This window comes from Medicago truncatula, chromosome 4 (assembly GCF_003473485.1).
Source record: "Medicago truncatula cultivar Jemalong A17 chromosome 4, MtrunA17r5.0-ANR, whole genome shotgun sequence".
Classification (NCBI taxonomy): Eukaryota; Viridiplantae; Streptophyta; class Magnoliopsida; order Fabales; family Fabaceae; genus Medicago; species Medicago truncatula.
Genome location: NC_053045.1, coordinates 54,747,784 through 54,765,438, shown reverse-complemented (window position 1 = coordinate 54,765,438; position 17,655 = coordinate 54,747,784). Strand labels below are relative to the sequence as shown.

At 33.6% G+C, this 17,655-nt stretch overlaps 3 protein-coding genes across 3 annotated transcripts; all 3 read right to left on the bottom strand.

Annotated features, from left to right (window-relative positions):
• Positions 1-298: 298 nt before the first annotated feature.
• LOC11441614 (uncharacterized) lies at positions 299-3,348 on the bottom strand. Its single transcript, XM_024780788.2, has 3 exons — positions 2,865-3,348; positions 2,510-2,627; positions 299-573 (listed from the first exon to the last, which is right to left on the bottom strand). Coding segments are annotated over exons 1-3 (516 nt in total). The 5' UTR covers positions 3,262-3,348; the 3' UTR covers positions 299-572.
• On the bottom strand, positions 3,304-6,008 carry LOC120575793 (probable protein phosphatase 2C 67). The gene is made up of 5 exons (XM_039832814.1): positions 5,633-6,008; positions 4,488-4,855; positions 3,804-4,025; positions 3,493-3,711; positions 3,304-3,327 (listed from the first exon to the last, which is right to left on the bottom strand). The coding sequence occupies exons 1-5, from the start codon at positions 6,006-6,008 to the stop codon at positions 3,304-3,306; spliced, it is 1,209 nt and encodes a 402-aa protein (XP_039688748.1).
• A 2,878-nt stretch (positions 6,009-8,886) lies between these two features.
• Positions 8,887-15,716, bottom strand: LOC112420942 (uncharacterized). The gene is made up of 2 exons (XM_024780787.1): positions 15,224-15,716; positions 8,887-8,948 (listed from the first exon to the last, which is right to left on the bottom strand). The coding sequence occupies exons 1-2, from the start codon at positions 15,714-15,716 to the stop codon at positions 8,887-8,889; spliced, it is 555 nt and encodes a 184-aa protein (XP_024636555.1).
• Between the last annotated feature and the right edge of the window lie 1,939 nt (positions 15,717-17,655).

Here is a 17,655-nt window from a genome sequence, read left to right as displayed (position 1 = left end):
TCCTCCTCTTACCGACTCTAACTTTCGACGACTACTATACTCATAGTCCGTAACCGTTGAACATTTTCATTTTCGAACTCAAATATTTCATACTCAAATTGAAAAAATTTCTTACAAACTAAAATTAAAACATATCTTCTTTGTGAAATACATACATCCATCAAACAAACTTCATCAACGCGTACTCAAATATTTCATACTCAAATTGAAACAATTTCATCAAACAAACTAAAATTAAAACATTTGTCCATCTTGAAATACATCCATGAAACAAACTAAAATCAAAACATAGTCAAAATACGAATACATTCATCCATCCTAAAATTAAACCAATCCATACAAACTCAAAATGGCAATTCACCATAAAAAAATAAAAAAAAAATCAATACCATCACCCTAACATTAAGTTCACCAACAAATTACAAATACATCCAAAAAAATAATGAAGATCATGAGTTAACAGCTCGATGTAGATCTATCCTATCCTTCATGTGCTGCCTTCCTCCTTTCAATTTCACTCGAAACATCAGTCATGTCTGGATCATTAAGTTCTTCCAATAGCTCTTTCAATATCTGTCAACCACAATAAGTAAATGCATGATTTAGATACACAAATCACATTGTAACTCTTTGTTCTAATATTGTATCAAGCTTAACCTTTTGCCTTAAGCCTACACATATTCTGTAAGCTCAATGTTCAATTAGCATAAGCTCATAGTAGTGGTGGTATTTTAAAACTCCTAAGGGCCAAACTTTTAAAACTCCCAAAGAAGTACATGTAGCTCTAAAGGAAGTGCCCCTTGAGACTCCCAACAAAGGACTTAACAGGATTTCCCCCTGAAGTACCAATTGAAGCTCCTAATGAAATTCCCAAGGAGGTGGATGCCGTTTCCAACAGTCATGAAAGAAAAGGCTAAACAAAATCATGGTTAAGCGATCTTCTGCCACCTATAGGGCTAATACTAATAATCAACCGGTTGAACGCTCTTTAGGTGGTCATAATGAAACTGATCTGGAGCTAGCAGTTCAGTTTCAGTAGATGCACCTCGGAGGAATTTTGCTGAGACTGTTGGCATTGATAATCACAATATCGAGGAAGTTAACTCTTGTTATGGTCCCGGTTCCCTAATGACTGCCAAATGACTCCAATGTACTACAGATTCAAGTGTAGTTTACTCACAACCTCAGCCAGAAGATCAATCACTGTCTAGTATTATTCAAGATAACAATATAGATGCTGATCCACGACGATTTTCCAGCCTTAACACTTTCAGTTGCTAGATTAGATCATACAAAGTAACAAAGGATAAAAAATGTAAACAGAAAAGTCATAAAGGACAGCAAAATGACCCAGAATATTTAGAGCGAAAATGATTGAAGAGAAAAAACGCAAGGAAATAGAATTGGCAAAGCTGCCAAGCGATGAAGCTAAAAGATCCTTCACAAACTTGTCATGTAAGAAAGAGGAGCCTGAAGTGGACGATGCCAAACAACTGAAATTTGAACCCAGCAGTTATAATCCTATATCGGAAATCAAAGGGATTGATACCAAACCGGTGCCACTGAAGGTTACACCAGGTGCACCGAAAATTCGAATCAAAATAAAATATTGAGTGCTGAGAAAGTCATAGAGAATATATGAAAGTAACAATGCCCTTTTGTATTTTCTGGGATGTGTTTTCCTTTTCAATATCCGACAAAGCATCAAATTCTGAGCTTTATTTGCTGTTAGTTCTTTATTCTGGTTTCAGAGCTATGTGGTTGCAATTTCAATCGCATAGTGTGACTGAAGCGTTGTCTTGAAAACGGTTTGTAACTATGGATCAGTTGTAAATTTAGTATTGCTCTTTAAAATTTAATATTCTTCAGGAATGTTTGGATATGTTCAAAAGAGTCGGGTACGTTCCTTCTCCTGTCTTATACTTTGCTTTGGTAAATTTTTTATACACAAATCTATCTTAGACTTAAAATGCTCGATGTTATTCACATTTAAGTAGGATCGAGTCTAAGTGATATGTTGACTGACTCACTCAACTGTTCTTATAGTAATTGTATCGTACGAAAGATTATGTAATTAATAAATATATCATCCTATACATCATAATTTATTTCATGTGATTTTTCGATCAATTATAATTACAATTTTATGATATCAGAAAAGAATAGTATGTTTTCAAATAATTTTTGCATGGTTTGTATATGCTTTCAAATAAATAAATGTGATAGTTTTTTTCAATTTAAAGAGTGACTTACCATTCACATATCATATTCTGATTTATGTTGCTGTTTAAGATTTTGTTTACAATACGTAATTTCCTCAATATTTTTTACTTTCAGATACAGTTTCTGAAAAAGGAGTTTGACTTAGCTACTTAGATGCTAAATCTTAGTGTACCATTGCTTAAACCCACCAAAGTGTAGCTATTCTAACAGTGATCTCGGCAAGCATATATTACAGCTACAGAGTGAAGTGTATTGACAGGTTCTATAAAAAAACAATTTGACTTACTACTGATTGAAAGGAATGCAGCATTTTCCTAATTTTTTCTTGACCGGGGTTTCTTTGCTTTTTTTTGATCCATCGCTATCCTTATCTGGTTGAGTGTCCTTCGATGTCTCGCCCTGCTCTGCACATTTATTCGATAACTCTCTTAAGCTTCCGTACATACACATTCATATATCACTAATAAAAATGTCAACATAATTTCAATTATGAATATTCCTCTACGTTTCAATCCTACTTCACTATCAGTTGTAGTATTGTGTTGTATAGCAATATGAAACAACAAATAATCGAATTTGATCTATTTAACAAACAAATATTGTATAATTCAAAAATATATTTTAAAGTTAGCGGATCTTACTAGGGGGATTCTCATGCAGAGCTTCCAATGTTATTTCTTCTTCCACGATCTTCCTTTCGCTTGAACTAAGCTCATCTATGCGTTTCCTGATAGATATCCAATCACTCTTAGCCTTCTCTAAATTTTCTTTCCACATTTGAAACTCTTTCATATACACGTCCATCTCATCCTGTGATATGGTGGGATCCTTCAGATTTTTATCAGCCAAGTCACAATATTTATGTGCAGTCTGGATACGTTTCAAGATTTCTCCAACCGAGAATGCCAAGTCTTTAAAATTCTTATCTCCATCACCCGATTTTTCCAATAGGCTTTTTTGCAGGAACTTTACCGCATCCAGGAAGTCGGGTGTAATATCTTGAAGACTAAGAAATCTCTCCATGCTTCCTAAGGCCATTGGTAGATGAGAATTACTCTGAGAAGAGCTTGCCTTGAAATCCTACAGATGAACAAACTTGGATATCTAAAGGAAAGGCAAAAATTTGAAGAATAAAAAGTAAGAAACACACATTGGTGTTCTTAAAAGTTGATTTCCTCTATTCTATAACAGAGACACATTTTTGCTCTCACAAAGCATGATAATAAAAGTAATGATAATGATGTTCCTGAGCAGCAAATATAAAATTACCTTCAACTCATTTGTAGAAGTTGTTGATTGAAATTCGGGTTCCGTCGTTGGTGTGTCGCTCCTTTTGTTCAAGAATATGACAATTACAGTGACATCGTCATAATAATGACGACGACCCAGCAAACCATTGCCTGCTTTCAAGTTCTGAAGATTGCAATAAGTGATAATATCATTGATGGCCTTCTCTAGAGCAGCTCTCACAAGTCTTTTTGAGATTCCCTAGAAAAATTCGGTATATCATAATCAAAAGCCAGTAAGGGAGCAGAGATAATAATAAAATGATAACAAGTTAAAAGAAAAGTAGTATATACATCTTGGCTATTGTTGTAAACAATATCAGCTGCTTCCGAATTTGTCATAAGTTTCCAAAAACCATGTGAAGCAAATATTAGGAATTTATCACTCTCATCTATATCTCTTCTATCTGTAAATGGTTTTTCTGAGATTACATTTGCTTCATATCTAGAAAATGTTTCAAAGCTTGGATGTGGATCCGACCACTTTAGATATGCATCCCCAATGCTTCTGGTTATCTAGCACCAATTGTCAAATCAGCAAACAGTTATATATGAGATTATCACATTAATACTTGGAACATTAAATATAGAAGAAAAAAATTGCTAAGAAGTAAACAAATGAAATTATTTGAATTGCATATTTAGGGCAGGTTTGGATTAAGCTTATTTTGAACGTAGGCAAAACAGCTTATGAAATAAATAAGTTTTTATGTTAATTTTTATAAGTTCTCTCACTAACGAAAATTGTTTCTTTATAAACTATTTTTTCATAAACTACAATTACAAATTTATGAATAATACATGAAAGCTTATTTATTTGCATAAAGCTCAAAATAAGTTTAATCCAAACGGGCCCTTACACAAATAAGTTAGGCAACGTTGATATGATGGACATAGATAAAGCTCAGCATATGATAGATCAGTTAAAATTTCCTAATCAATATCTATATCTATCTAAAGATTAAAAGAAAATCAAACCTCAATTAAGCTTTTAACTCGCAATGATCCACGATTCTTGCACAAAACAAATGGATCATTAGTGATATGGTTCCGGATCTCTTCTCTAGCAGCTGCATGACTAACATGGTGATCAACTGTAAGTTGAACAACATGTGGTCTTTTAAAAAAACCCTTAGAAGAACCAAGAATCGCGCGGGAATCTCCAACATTTGCAACAAAAAGAGTCCTTCCCCATATTATTCCAAATAGGCAGCAGGAACCAACACTTCCTACCCTTCCATCGTCATCAATATTATTTGTAACATATTCCTTAAAGCCCTTCTCAATAAAATCAACAGCTTGTTCCATAATATCTTCAGATACGACTTTGTTCTCCGTAACAAGCCCTGTTACAGATTTTAACATAAAACTGCATTATTTGTTTTCTTTTCTTTTTATAAACAGTCAACAAAGGATAAATTTATTGATAAATTGGCATAAGATATAAGATATAAGATATGCCAGAGAAAGATAATACAAAGATAAACCACATAAGGCTAAATGTGTACAAAATAAAAACGCCCAGATCACAAACACCAATATATATATAATTCAAGGACATCACAATTCCATTAGATAATCACCTAATATATATTTGAAACGTGTCTCATAATGGATATATGATCAAAGCTAACACTACTCCAAGGTCCAAGAGAATAAGCTGCCAAAACAACACCTTTTGCTCAAAGCAAACACTCACCCACTTAGATGATAAGGCAACGGCTAAATAAAAAACTAGAGCTACAAATAAAGACCAGTCATCAACCACCTTCACAATAACATATCTAAATATAAGGAACACTAAATCATGTAACAATGCAATAACTCCACACCAGGCCTTCACAAAAATCAGAACAGAGATTCCAAAGAAACATTCACATCACATATGCTCTATTATTCAAATAATGAATCAACATGCATAAATGCATACCACCACCTCCACATATCATCTAATGCAAGTACACTACAGACCTAAAATACTCCACAATAATACACGCAAAAACAAGGTTCAATTTATGCAAATAATTTCATACCATGTGTTTAGATATTGTTCACTCATAAAAAATTACCAATTGAATGAAATTAATAAAAAAAGAACAACAAGTTATGCTTCTAAACTATACCAATAATCTCTAAGTTGTGCAAAGATTGAAAGTCATCTGAATAATGAAAGCATAAAAGAGAAAAGGAAGAAGACTCACTACTTAGTTCAGGGAAGAGACAAACACGGATAAACCGGGCGGCATCAAGACCTTTATGGCCATCATAAACTCCAACAAACAGTGAGTTCTTGCCAAACTCAACTTGATAAAAATCCTCCATTACAGTATTAGATTGAGATGTAGCAATAGAACAATGGTAATCATTTTCCTTTCTATCTTCACACCACACCAGATTGTCATGTACTTCTTCTTCTGCCTTTTCTTTTTCTTTTTTTTCTTCTTCTTCATCCTTACCCTTCCCACTCCTCCCACAAGTTAGAAACGGCGGTACTACCATTCTTTCTCTTTTACTTTCTTCTTGCTTTCTTGCTTGCTCTTTTCATACAAGTTTATTTTGGGTTCAGCTACAAGCAACTTTCTCTCTTGTTTTAATAATTTGTTTGGGTGGACTAAATTTATATTTTAAAGGAAATAAAGTTGATATTAAAATTAAAAAAAATCACAAAACAACGTGATAAGTTAGTTAACCGAAATATCACTTTGTTGGAAAATCATTTCTCAGTTTTGTTCCATATTAGCATTTCCAACATAATAAATTATTGACAAAATTACATTTTTAGTCCCTTAACTTAATTTCAGGTAACAGTTTGATCATTTATCTTTTAAGCTTCAAATCTAATATTCTTATGCAAACATAGACGAGGATCATAGATTTGAAGATTGAAAGACCATAAGAAAATAAAATCATGAATTTTAAACTTAAAAATTCATATGAAAATAGACAAAAAGGATCAAATTGAAATGAAAAAAAGATAAAGGACCAAATTGTTACCTGAAATTAAGTTAAGGGGTTAAAGGTGTAATTTTGCCTAAATTATTCCTCCTTTAAAAATAAACATAATAAATTATTAGCTAAATTATATTAAAGATCTTTTAAGTTATTTAATTGCAACAAATTAGTATTTTAGATTTTTTTTACCACTTAGGTCATTTAAGTTAATTAATTAATTGTAACAAATTGGTTTTAAGTTTTGTTCATACCAATTAGATTTTTAAGTTATTTAACTGTTTCCTTAAAAAAAAAAAAAATAACTGTGACAATTTGGGGATTTCAAATCTTAAATATGTAAGTTATTCCAGACTAAAAGTTACGATTAAATGTCTTAAAGACCCAACTAGTACGAAACATGCTTAAAGAGACAAACTTGTTATATTTAATTAACTTAAAGAACTTAAGTTGTAAAAAAAACTTAAAACCATTTTGTTATTTTGCATCATTACTTAATGATTAAGAGATGAGAACTAGACTTTTTCCACTTATTCAGTTTGAAAAGCAAGTTAAAATTGCATTTTCTCGTACTTGTGTGCGGGGCACACAAACTGAGACGCAAGGAGCAACATTCAGGGTTTTCTCATGAGCAGAGGCGCATGTGAAAGCAACTCCAATGCCAATTTTGCAGTTTTTCATCAATTTTCCGTCTTGAAATGTCTTGTAATTTTGGATGAATTTTCCCCAACTTGTATTATCTTTAAAAACCTTTTAAGAACCATTGATCTTCATTTTTCATATCTTTGATCCCTCACGTGATGTCTTGTTTTGCTGATTTATATGATTTCTCGATAAAAATAACTCAACACTTATGGAGTTGCATGATTTAGGATAAAAGTGAATTACACCGACTAGAATGAAAACAATACAAAATATTCTTGAAACCATTGACAACTTCTCTAAATTTTCTCTTATTTTCCTTCAAATACAAAGAAAATAATTAAAAACATAGTGTAAAATATCATATGATGCTCCGTCGTCAAAGATTGCGCAAATTTATTTTCTGTCAAATGACCAAAACACAAGTCTACCAAATTATAATAATGGAAGAACAAATTTGTTTCAAAAACCCTCCAAGACCGTCAAACTAAACATTATGATAGACGCGCCAGAAGCACTAAAAATTATATGCCTAACCATTGTAACACAAGCTATCAAATACTCCTAAAAAAATCGCATATTAGAAAAAGATGATCTGCGCTTTCCTCCAAATTGCACCTTCCAACACACAAGCTGAAATCTAAATAAAGAGGACCACGACGAAGCAAATTATCCTTCGTGAGAATCCTATTATTTAGCAATTGCCTAAATAACAAAACCTTTAATGGAGCCTCCTTATTTCAAATAATATCCGATACTTATGTGCCATCAACATGCTTGAATGCTTCACGTAAGACATCATGTGATATACTCCACTAACCTAAAACATGCATCGGGATGGAGCTTCCAATTAATCCCATTCATATGTATACATACCGTACATATTCTTGCATATACATATTGAAGCTGCATAGATTGTTGTGCATGATGCACGTTAGGTTTATACGTTAGGTTCATGCATATACATATCGAAGATTCATATATTGTAAAAAGCTCCGCAAATGCATATAAAGTTGCTCCAATTGATAGAGATTGTACATTTAAAATCAACTCTTCTTAAAATCATAAAAAAAAAACGATAGAATCAATTATACCATCCCTAAAGCGACCTTTAGCTTTTTTAATGGGTCAATTAGCTTGTTTCATTCCATTTGTCCGTCTTCACACTTGACCTTTTGTTTTGGAGTGGCAACACCCTGAGGCACTTTCATTTAAATAACCATGGAGGAACTTGTTATTAACATCTAGTTGATGAATTTACCATCCCTTGATGGAAACCAAATCAAGCAGCAACCTCATATATAGTAGATAACTTGGCCACTAAGGTTATTTTTGTTATTTGTATTAGCCAACAATGACTTTCACTTGAACCTTAAAATAATTAGAAGATACTATACCACCTTAGCTGATGAACACTTTGCCTGGTCACTACTAGAGTCGTCATCCAACACTGTGCTGTGATACTATATCTCTTCTTTGTTGTGTAACTCAATTAATTTGAGTTAAGAGTTGTAAAAGTCAAATCAGTAAGATTCAAAATCTTTTGAAAGAGAAATATTTTTTTGGTACAAGAAAAAATATTGATATCATAGCTAGCTATTAAATTTCCTTATGAAAAAAATAATGTATCTCGTGCCCTAAACACAATCTTGGTATTTATTTTGTTTATGCATTTGACCAGTGGCGGAGCCAGGAATTTTATAGAGTCTGGGAAAAAAATTTATCGCAAAACGTTACTTCCTTCCTGCGAATAATTTCACATTTCCTGTATATAATTTCATATTTTCTACGGATATATCTTTCCTGCGGAACCTAAACTCTTGGCAAAATCTGCATGAAATGTGTTTCCTGCAGAATTTACACAAAAATCCGCAGGTAAATCCGCAGAAAAAGCTAAAAATTCTAGTAATGGTTGGGCTTGCTACAAAGGAAGTTGGAGCTGAGCCTGGGCACTAGCTGGGGGTGGCTCCGCCCTGCATTTGACCACAAAATCATTTAACCATTCATATATCATTTTTTTTTTAATATGATGTGCCCAAATCTTAAACCAAGTACCTCAAAATCCAAAAGTAAGTATGCAATCAAGTGACCTCTTAGGAGACCGGCGTCTATGATATTGTTGAGCATGTAATTATTCACAAATAAAATTATTTAACAATTTTTATGGGGTAACACTTAATTTTTAATAGGAACAAAAATAAAATCAATGCCCCAATGGGTACACTTTGTATCCGTCCCAAGGATGGTCATAAGGGTCTGCAGGTGCCAATTTTTCCTCTGTAACCTGTACATTGTTAAGGAAAAAGATATCGTTACTCCTCCAACAAAAACCTTGGTCCCCATCAAATCGTCTTCGAAATACGAGTCTCTCTCCATATGAAATGAAACGTGTCCCGCCCCCATCAAATATTAGTATGCAAACATACTCCCATGCTTTTCTCACAACTGTCACACTTTCACATAAAACCATTTTTTTTCTTACTAAACAAAAAGGCACAGTCAACTTTTCTCTCAAAATTGATTTGTCACAGAACTAGTATGGATTGTCACATCCAAAACGATGTTGCATGGGCTTATAGAAGAAGACTGATGATAGGTAAACCATCTTAGGTGTCATACCATCTTATACATATTTCAACATGTCAAAAAAATATATAAAATACTCTTAAAAAGTGTCAACTTAAAAAAAATAAAAAATTCAGATTTCATTTATTTTTCATCTCTGTCACTTCTCTCTATCTCACCACAGCGGCCACAAATCTCCCTCACTTTTCTCTATCTCATCTCCACACTCCTTAACCACCACCACTTTCAAAAACGGTTTGAACAAGGAGAAACCCTTTTGAGATAGGAAAAAGCAGAATGAATTGTGGATCAGATCTAGTTGGGGCAAATGGATAAACAGTGGTAACAGTTGTGAGATTCCAAAAATCTTCAATAGTTTGAATTTTTATATCAAAATTGAATTATAGATTTTGTTGGGTAATTGGGGTTTTTTCCCCTAAACTATTACACACTCCGCGAAATTTTCCTTCTTTCTTCCTCAAACGTGTTTGGGAGAAAAGAAAATGATTGAAACTTTTTTTTTGGCACCTCATCCATGGCATTTTCTGTTTATTCGTTGGAAATTGTAAGGGACATGTGTTGTAAGATCGTGATTAGGATTGTGGCCGGTGACGGAGGTGGTGGTGGCCGACGAGAAAGAAAGAGGGAGTGGTGGTGGTTAAGGAGTGTGGAGGTTGTGGTGGTGAGATAGATACAAGTGACAGAGATCGGTTTGGAGATGAGAAGAGAGTAGTTGTAAGATGAAATTCCTAAAATGTCCCTTGCCACATCACCAGTGGTACAAAAGGGTGTACCAAAAGAGTGGTCTATGTAACGCCCTCTTTAATTATTTAATTATTTTATTGAGTTTAGAGTCTACTTTGATGATTTATGTGATTTTATATGATTAGGTGATGTGTTGATATTTTATTCATAGACTTATTTTAGTATTTAATAGAATAAGATTTGAAAAATAAAATAAATATTGAGATGTGAGGTTGTTTTGGAATTTAGAAGAGTTTAGTGGAAAAAGAGGAATAAGATAAAGTAAATAGAGGAGATATAAATAGGAGAAGACCTAGTTTAGAAAAATTAGTACGTATGATCAGTTTTTGGAGAAAACGGAGAAAAAGCCAAGAGAAAAGAAAGAGACCAAGAGAGCTGCGATTTTTGATTCTAAGGTATGGGTGAGACTAGCATTCAATTCTATTAAACTGTATGATTTTGATAGTTATAATTAACAAGTGTAGGATTGAATTAGAGAAATTGGAGAATTAGGGTTTAAGAGAGAAATTGAGGATTAATTGATGTAGAGTTGTTAGATTGATGTAGAAACTGTTTACAGACCTTAGGTAATCCATAGGATGATTACAGGAATCAGTTTTGAGGTTTAAACCATGACTTTAGGTGAATTTTCGTGGAAACTGCAGTTCTGCCTGAGCCAACATTCATCGCTCGCCATAGCGATTGATGAAGCTCATCGCTCGCCACGCGAGTAAAACCTCTTCGCCTCGCGAGTAACCCAGAACTTGCTCGCCATAGCGAGTTGTCCAGTGAGTGAATCATGATTTTGAGGATTAATGTTAGAGGTCGAGTTTAGATGATTTTGAGTGCCTTAACCTGTTTAGGAATGATTGGCCAAATTTTTAGATCAAGATTGGACGTAGAGAAGTTAAGAATGAGGCCTTTTAGGGAAAAATGTCAAAACTCCCGAGAGCACCCTTTCCCAGTTCGCCATGGCGAGTTGTGAATTCGCCATAGCGAGTGTGCAATTTCCTGAACTCGCCATAGCGAGTAGTGAGGCTTGCCTCACGAGCAACCTTATGGCAGACAACCTTGTTTAGGTTTCTTGCGATCTTTTGTCGCACGTGATGTTATAAACTGACCTTTGGGGTAGGACTGAAGTTTTAATGATTATAATGAGGTTCAGAGAGGATGACTAAGATGATTTAATATTGTTGTTTAAAGTTGATGATTAATGCGAAAAGATTTATATATTGTGAAAGTTGTTAATATGAAGTTGTAATTGTTACATATGAAGAATATTATTGGTGGTTACTTGTTGTATATGTTTAAATGATGCTGCCTTGCTGTTGTGATGAATATGATTTAATTTGATGATTAATGTGAGAAGATTTATAAACTGTGAAAGACGTTGATATGAAGTTGTAATGGTTATATTTGATGATTATTGTTGATGTTGACGTGCTGCATATTAGTTAATAGTGTTGCCTTGCCGTCGTGGTGTATTAATATCATTAAGGTGCTAATGTTTGTCTAAGTTGTTAAGTTGTTAAGATGTTGAATCATTGCATACTCATTTAAGTTGGGTGAGGGTTTGATGCTCTGTAATGTATATTTATACATATTATGTTGAGGGCTTGATGCCCTGTAAGCCTATTTACGCTTATATGTTGGGGGCTTGATGTCATGGATTGGTACCACATGCATGATTAAGAAGTTGAAGTTGCATATGTTGAGTTTAAGTTGTAGAAGTTGCATTGTCGTTGTCGTTGAGTTGTCATTTGTCAATGAGTTGTTAATAAAGAACTAAGTGAAGTATTAATATTTATTAATCGTTGTTGTTTATGTTGTGTCATTTATGATATAAGATGACGTTTATGATGTGATGATTTATGATCTTATATGATGATGGTTATGATTTGAGTAATATGTGTTACGTGTTATGTATATAATACGTTGAATATGAAGTGTTAATGATTAGATTACTATCAATGATGAATATAGGATGTTGTTATGTTGTTAAATATAATTGTTGGAATTATATGCTTAATATTATTATTTTGTGAAATCTCACCCCTTCTGCTTGAAAATGTTGCTCTTCGTATGAGTAACTTGCAGGTGATCGAGAGTAGGTCGTTGTGTTTGTTGTCGTGAGTGGGTATCTCTCACTGAGTCGTTTAGGTGCTCTGATACGTAACAGAATGAGATCTTTTGTGGCTATTTTCTATTCCTTACGTATTGATTTATGATGTTAATTGAATCAAATTGTTTAACTGAATTTTATGAGATGTTTTGATGAGACCTGTATGCCAAGACTTATTTATGATGTTGAACTAAATCTGCTGCAAAGTTTTGGAATTGAATTATGTTGAAGGATAATTAGTTAATTATCTCATTTATGATTTTTAGAAGTGTAGCATTCCGTTTATATGTTGATTACTCTGATAATATGTTTGAAATTTTTAAGTTGGGAAAATGGGGTGTTACGGTCTATGTATTTTTTTTCCATAGAAGAAGTATACAATTTTTTGAAAATTATTTTTGTGACATTAAAAAGTTCCTAATAACACATGGAAGTTACAAATTTACCCCAGCAGTAGTTAACTGCAATTGGGAAATTCGGCAGCAGTTAATTACTGTTGGCTCCAGCTGCAGTTAACTCCAGCTGACTTTGCTGCGTTCAAGTTTTGATTTTACGTGTTTCGGTCAAAAAATCAAAATAAATCGAAACTTATTCGGAATCCTACGAAACTTTATGGATAAATCACCAACAATCAAAATAAATCAGGATATTATGAGTTCCTTGATGTGTATTGCACAATCATGTAACACCTCGTTTTCCCAACATAAAAATTTCATAACAATTATCAGAGTATTCATCATATAAACGGAATGCTACACTTCTAAAAAAAATCTTAAATGGAATAAATAACAATTTATCCTTCATAATTTATTCAACATAAATATTCAGAACTTCGCAGCGGATTTAATTCAACAATATAATTAGTCTTGGCACGAAGGCCTCATCAAAAGATCTTAACAAAAATCCAAACTAAATCATAGTCATGTAAAATCATAAGCAATGCGTAAGGAATAGAAAATAGCCACAAAAGTTCTCATCCTGTTACGTATCAGAGCACGTAAAGACACAGTGAGAGATAGCCACTCACGACAGCAATCAACAGCTACCTATTCTCGATCACCTGCAAGTTACTCATACGAAGAGCAACATTTCCAAGCAGAAGGGGTGAGATTTCACAAAACAATAATATTAAGCATATAATTCATCAATTATATTTAACAACATAACAACATCATAAATTCATCATAAATCATAATATAATCATATAACACTTCATTAACAGCTCATTGTATATAACACAACTTAATCAACTTAACCACTTGACTCGACAATGCGACATTCAACTTGACCATGCAACTTAGACCTCTTAATCATGCATATGGTACCAATCCAGGGCATCAAGCCCTCAACGTATTAAGTATTAATATACTTACAGGGCATCAAGCCCTCAACTTAGTTGAGCTAAAGCTCCAGGGCATCAAGCCCCCAACAATGAATGAGTATGCATGGACTCAACATCTTAACATCTTAGACCATCGACCTCTTATATAAATCCAATAATTTGAAACAACATTTTTCATCTTAGACCGACTCATGCAGCTTAGTTAATAAACAAACAGCAACATAGACAGTATATAAAACAGTTCATGATATAACAATATCAAATGAAAATCAATAACATCTCAACATCATATATAATTCATGTAATGCATATACATTTATATCACATCATTAACAACATCAAATCATATAATTCAGGTTTACTGAAACAATAACAGTAAGATAAGCAACTTAGTTTCTTACCCCATGATCAACTCACATCAACTCGTGCGACAAAGGTCACATTTAACCTAACAAGGTATTCTGTCTCACAAGGGCTCGCAAGGCGAGAGCCTCTACTTGTTATGGCGAGTTCAAGAAAAAGGCATTCGCCTTGGCGAGTAAGCTGCTCGCCTTGGCGAACAAGAAACTGGGTGCTCTCGGGAATTTGACATTTTTCACCCAAAAATCCATTTTTAAACTTTCCTAGGTTTAATCTCAATCTAAAAACTTGCCTAATCATTATTTTACATGTTCAGGCACTCAGAATCATCTAAAGTTCGACTTAAGGAGTTAAATCACAAAATCACAAAATCATGTTTCCTCACTGGTCAAGCTCGCGATGGCGATTGATCTGCTCGCTATGGCGAGCTGCAAGGTGCAACTCACGAGGCGAAGAAAAGTTGCTCGCGAGGCGAGCGATGAAGATCATCACACGCGAGGGCGAGGATCATCACTTGGGAGGCGAGCGATGAATGTTGGCTCGGGGCAGTTTACACGAAAATCCACCTAAAGGCATGGTTCAAAGCTTAAAATTGATTCTTGTAATCATCCCATAGATTATCTAAGGTCTGTACACAGTTTTTAAGATAAGATTAAAGTTTAGTTTAGGAATAAGATATATATTAGGTAGGCTTAATTTTTTTTTTTTTGAAGAAATCAAAATGAAATTATATAACACACCACACAGCAATATCCAAGCACAAGGTATGCCTAGAATACCACTAAAAGTTACAAGAGTTAAAGAACACAACAAAACAGAGATTACACTAGATAGTCAAACCCAAACAAGCAAAAGGATCTGACCACCATCTATGCGTACCATAGACAAATACAACCTTTTTAGCTTTCAGCCACCCCAAAGATAACAATTTAACTTTATCTAACAATTGAGGGACAATATTAATAGAATTATTGAAAAGACGGTTGTTACGTTCATTCCACAAAACCCAAGCACACAACAGCCAAATAAGCTGCAAGAACGATCTTTTTGCTTTACCAACACCTGCCAAATGAGTAAACTGCACCAGATGATCTGTAATGATGTTAGAGTCCACTCCTAAAAAACCAATCCAATCGCGCACCTGCTGCCACAAAGATGCAAAAGTAGTACAAGATAAAAATAAATGAGCAGCTGTCTCCACGTGACCACAACCAGAAACACAGAAGATATCATCCGCGGGGACAACACCACGAATCGCCAGATTAGCTTTCGTAGGTAATCGATCCCGGATAAGCCGCCACGCAAAAACTGAAACCTTCAAAGGAACCTGAGGATGCCACACCAACTGAAAAGGTAAACCCATATGAGAATCATCCCCAAGCGTCAACAAATCATAGGCACCTCTCACAGAGTACCCCTCTGCATTATCTGGAAGCCACTCCCAAACATCTGAAACATTAGGAATCAAAGAGAGATATGACATGTGTTTCAAATAAACACACAAAACAACTACAGATAAATATTGATTACTCCTAGCATAACTACAATATAATTACAATTGCATTTTTCCTCCTTAACTTTCAAAAAGTTGGAATTTTGATCCCCTATGAACAAAAATTACAATTTTAGCCCCCTAAGATTTAGTCCCTTTGCAACTTTAGTCTTTTTGATCAATTTTGACAAAGTCAACGCTGATTTGGCATGTCACGCGTGTATTTTTTAATTATTATTATTTTTAAATGCCACATAATCATTTATTAAATTAAATAAATGAAAAATAATTGAAAAACTAAAAAAATCAGATTTTTTTTAAAAAAATAATAGAAAAGGAAAACAAAAAAGGAGTAAACGATACTTCTTCTTCTTTCCATAAAAAAGGAATGGCACATGAATTTCTTCTTAACAAAAAATCAGAATTTCTTCTTTCATAAATCCAATTCAATCCATTTCATATATCAAAAAACATAACAATCAAACATGATTTCAATTCCAAATCTAGTGTGTAAAGGCATAAATAGTAGTTAAAATATAAACCACAAGCCATAACAGCAACAACATGGGGTGCAGATTTATTCCCACAAGACAACATCCTCAATCTCATCTCAATAACATTCACCATCGAAAGCATAAAAAACAAACACCCCATAACATATCAGAAAGCAGCGATTCTCCAAACTTCTTTACGACGTCAATGTCGGTGTCGCAAGAGGAGCGATTCTCCAAGTTTCTTTGACCCTGTTTGAACTGAATCCTTCGTTAGAAATGGAATCGGTGCTGGGGGAAGCGGAGGAGTGAGTCAACAATCAGTGATTCCGTTTTCCAAGCTTGAAAGATAGTGCGCTGGTGTCTCATGGTGGGTATGCAATATTGCCTTGGTTCCATGGTGCCTATCTGGATTGGATTGGATGAAATGAAGATGAATGTTTATTTTTAATTTTTTTTCTTCTGATTTTTTAATTTTTTAAATTTCATTTTTCATTTATTTAATTTTAAAAATGATTATATGTTATTTTATTTTTAATTCAATAATTACACATGTGGCATGCCACGTAGGCATTGACCGGTCAAAATTGGAAAAAAAATGACCAAATATGCAAATTGATTAATTATTAAGGGACCAAAATTGTAGTTTTTGTACATAGGGAGCTAAAATCACAAGTTTTTAAAAGTTCGGAGGGGGGAGTGCACTTTAGCCTACAATAAATGGAGAATCATAATATATCTTAACATAATGCAATTGTTATTTGTTTTAAGTAACGCGAAATACTTGGTTGGAGACAACCCTAAATCAAAAGTATTTTGGTACACAAATAAAATTTAAAAGACGAACCGTAAAATCACATCCCTTTTAAATTTTATTTTCTATGCATGTGTGCCTAAATAATTTTTATTTAGATTTCTGACTATGTAAGAATATGGTGCAACACTCTGGGATCTTTTTAGAGATATCGGAAAAAGTTGATGTCAATTGAATTCCTCTTTTGCATGCCTTTTGTCAAAGTGTGCCACATTCACGAACTAGAACTTGATCCACTGAATTTTTCCTATGTAATTTTTTTTTTATTAACTTATGTTCTTTTTTTCTTATCTATTAAAAGTATAGACTTATCTAAAAAAAAGTCTATTAAACGTATACAACAGAATACTGTACTTATGCTTGGATTGATTTTTTAGATTGTTAAGATCCTTCCTGTCTTTATAATTTGTTCTATACAAGCTCTCTATTATCGGACCAAATATATACAATCTTTTCCCTACTAGCTACACTTTTATATGTGATTTCTATATAAGATCCTTTTATATATGGCTTATTGGGAGTTGAGAGTGAGGTGAGGGGGACTAAATGCTAAACTTTCTTTTTAATTGTTTCTTTTCAAACACAAAATTATTTGTATGCATATATATGTTGCAAGGTGGATTGA

What these genes read in the sequence shown, in the direction of transcription:
- LOC120575793 (XM_039832814.1), bottom strand. Translation starts at nt 6,008, where the DNA reads ATGGTAGTACCGCCGTTTCTAACTTGTGGGAGGAGTGGGAAGGGTAAG. An exon ending in GCACAACTTAGAGATTATTG is followed by an intron (nt 4,856 to 5,632) that starts GTATAGTTTAGA and finishes AATCTGTAACAG; the next exon opens with GGCTTGTTACGGAGAACAAA. An exon ending in GAGTTAAAAGCTTAATTGAG is followed by an intron (nt 4,026 to 4,487) that starts GTTTGATTTTCT and finishes AATTGGTGCTAG; the next exon opens with ATAACCAGAAGCATTGGGGA.
- LOC11441614 (XM_024780788.2), bottom strand. Translation starts at nt 3,261, where the DNA reads ATGGCCTTAGGAAGCATGGAGAGATTTCTTAGTCTTCAAGATATTACA. An exon ending in TCTGCATGAGAATCCCCCTA is followed by an intron (nt 2,628 to 2,864) that starts GTAAGATCCGCT and finishes ATAAATGTGCAG; the next exon opens with AGCAGGGCGAGACATCGAAG.
- LOC112420942 (XM_024780787.1), bottom strand. Translation starts at nt 15,716, where the DNA reads ATGTCATATCTCTCTTTGATTCCTAATGTTTCAGATGTTTGGGAGTGG. An exon ending in TTGGGTTTTGTGGAATGAAC is followed by an intron (nt 8,949 to 15,223) that starts GTAACAACCGTC and finishes TAAATTCTGCAG; the next exon opens with GAAACACATTTCATGCAGAT.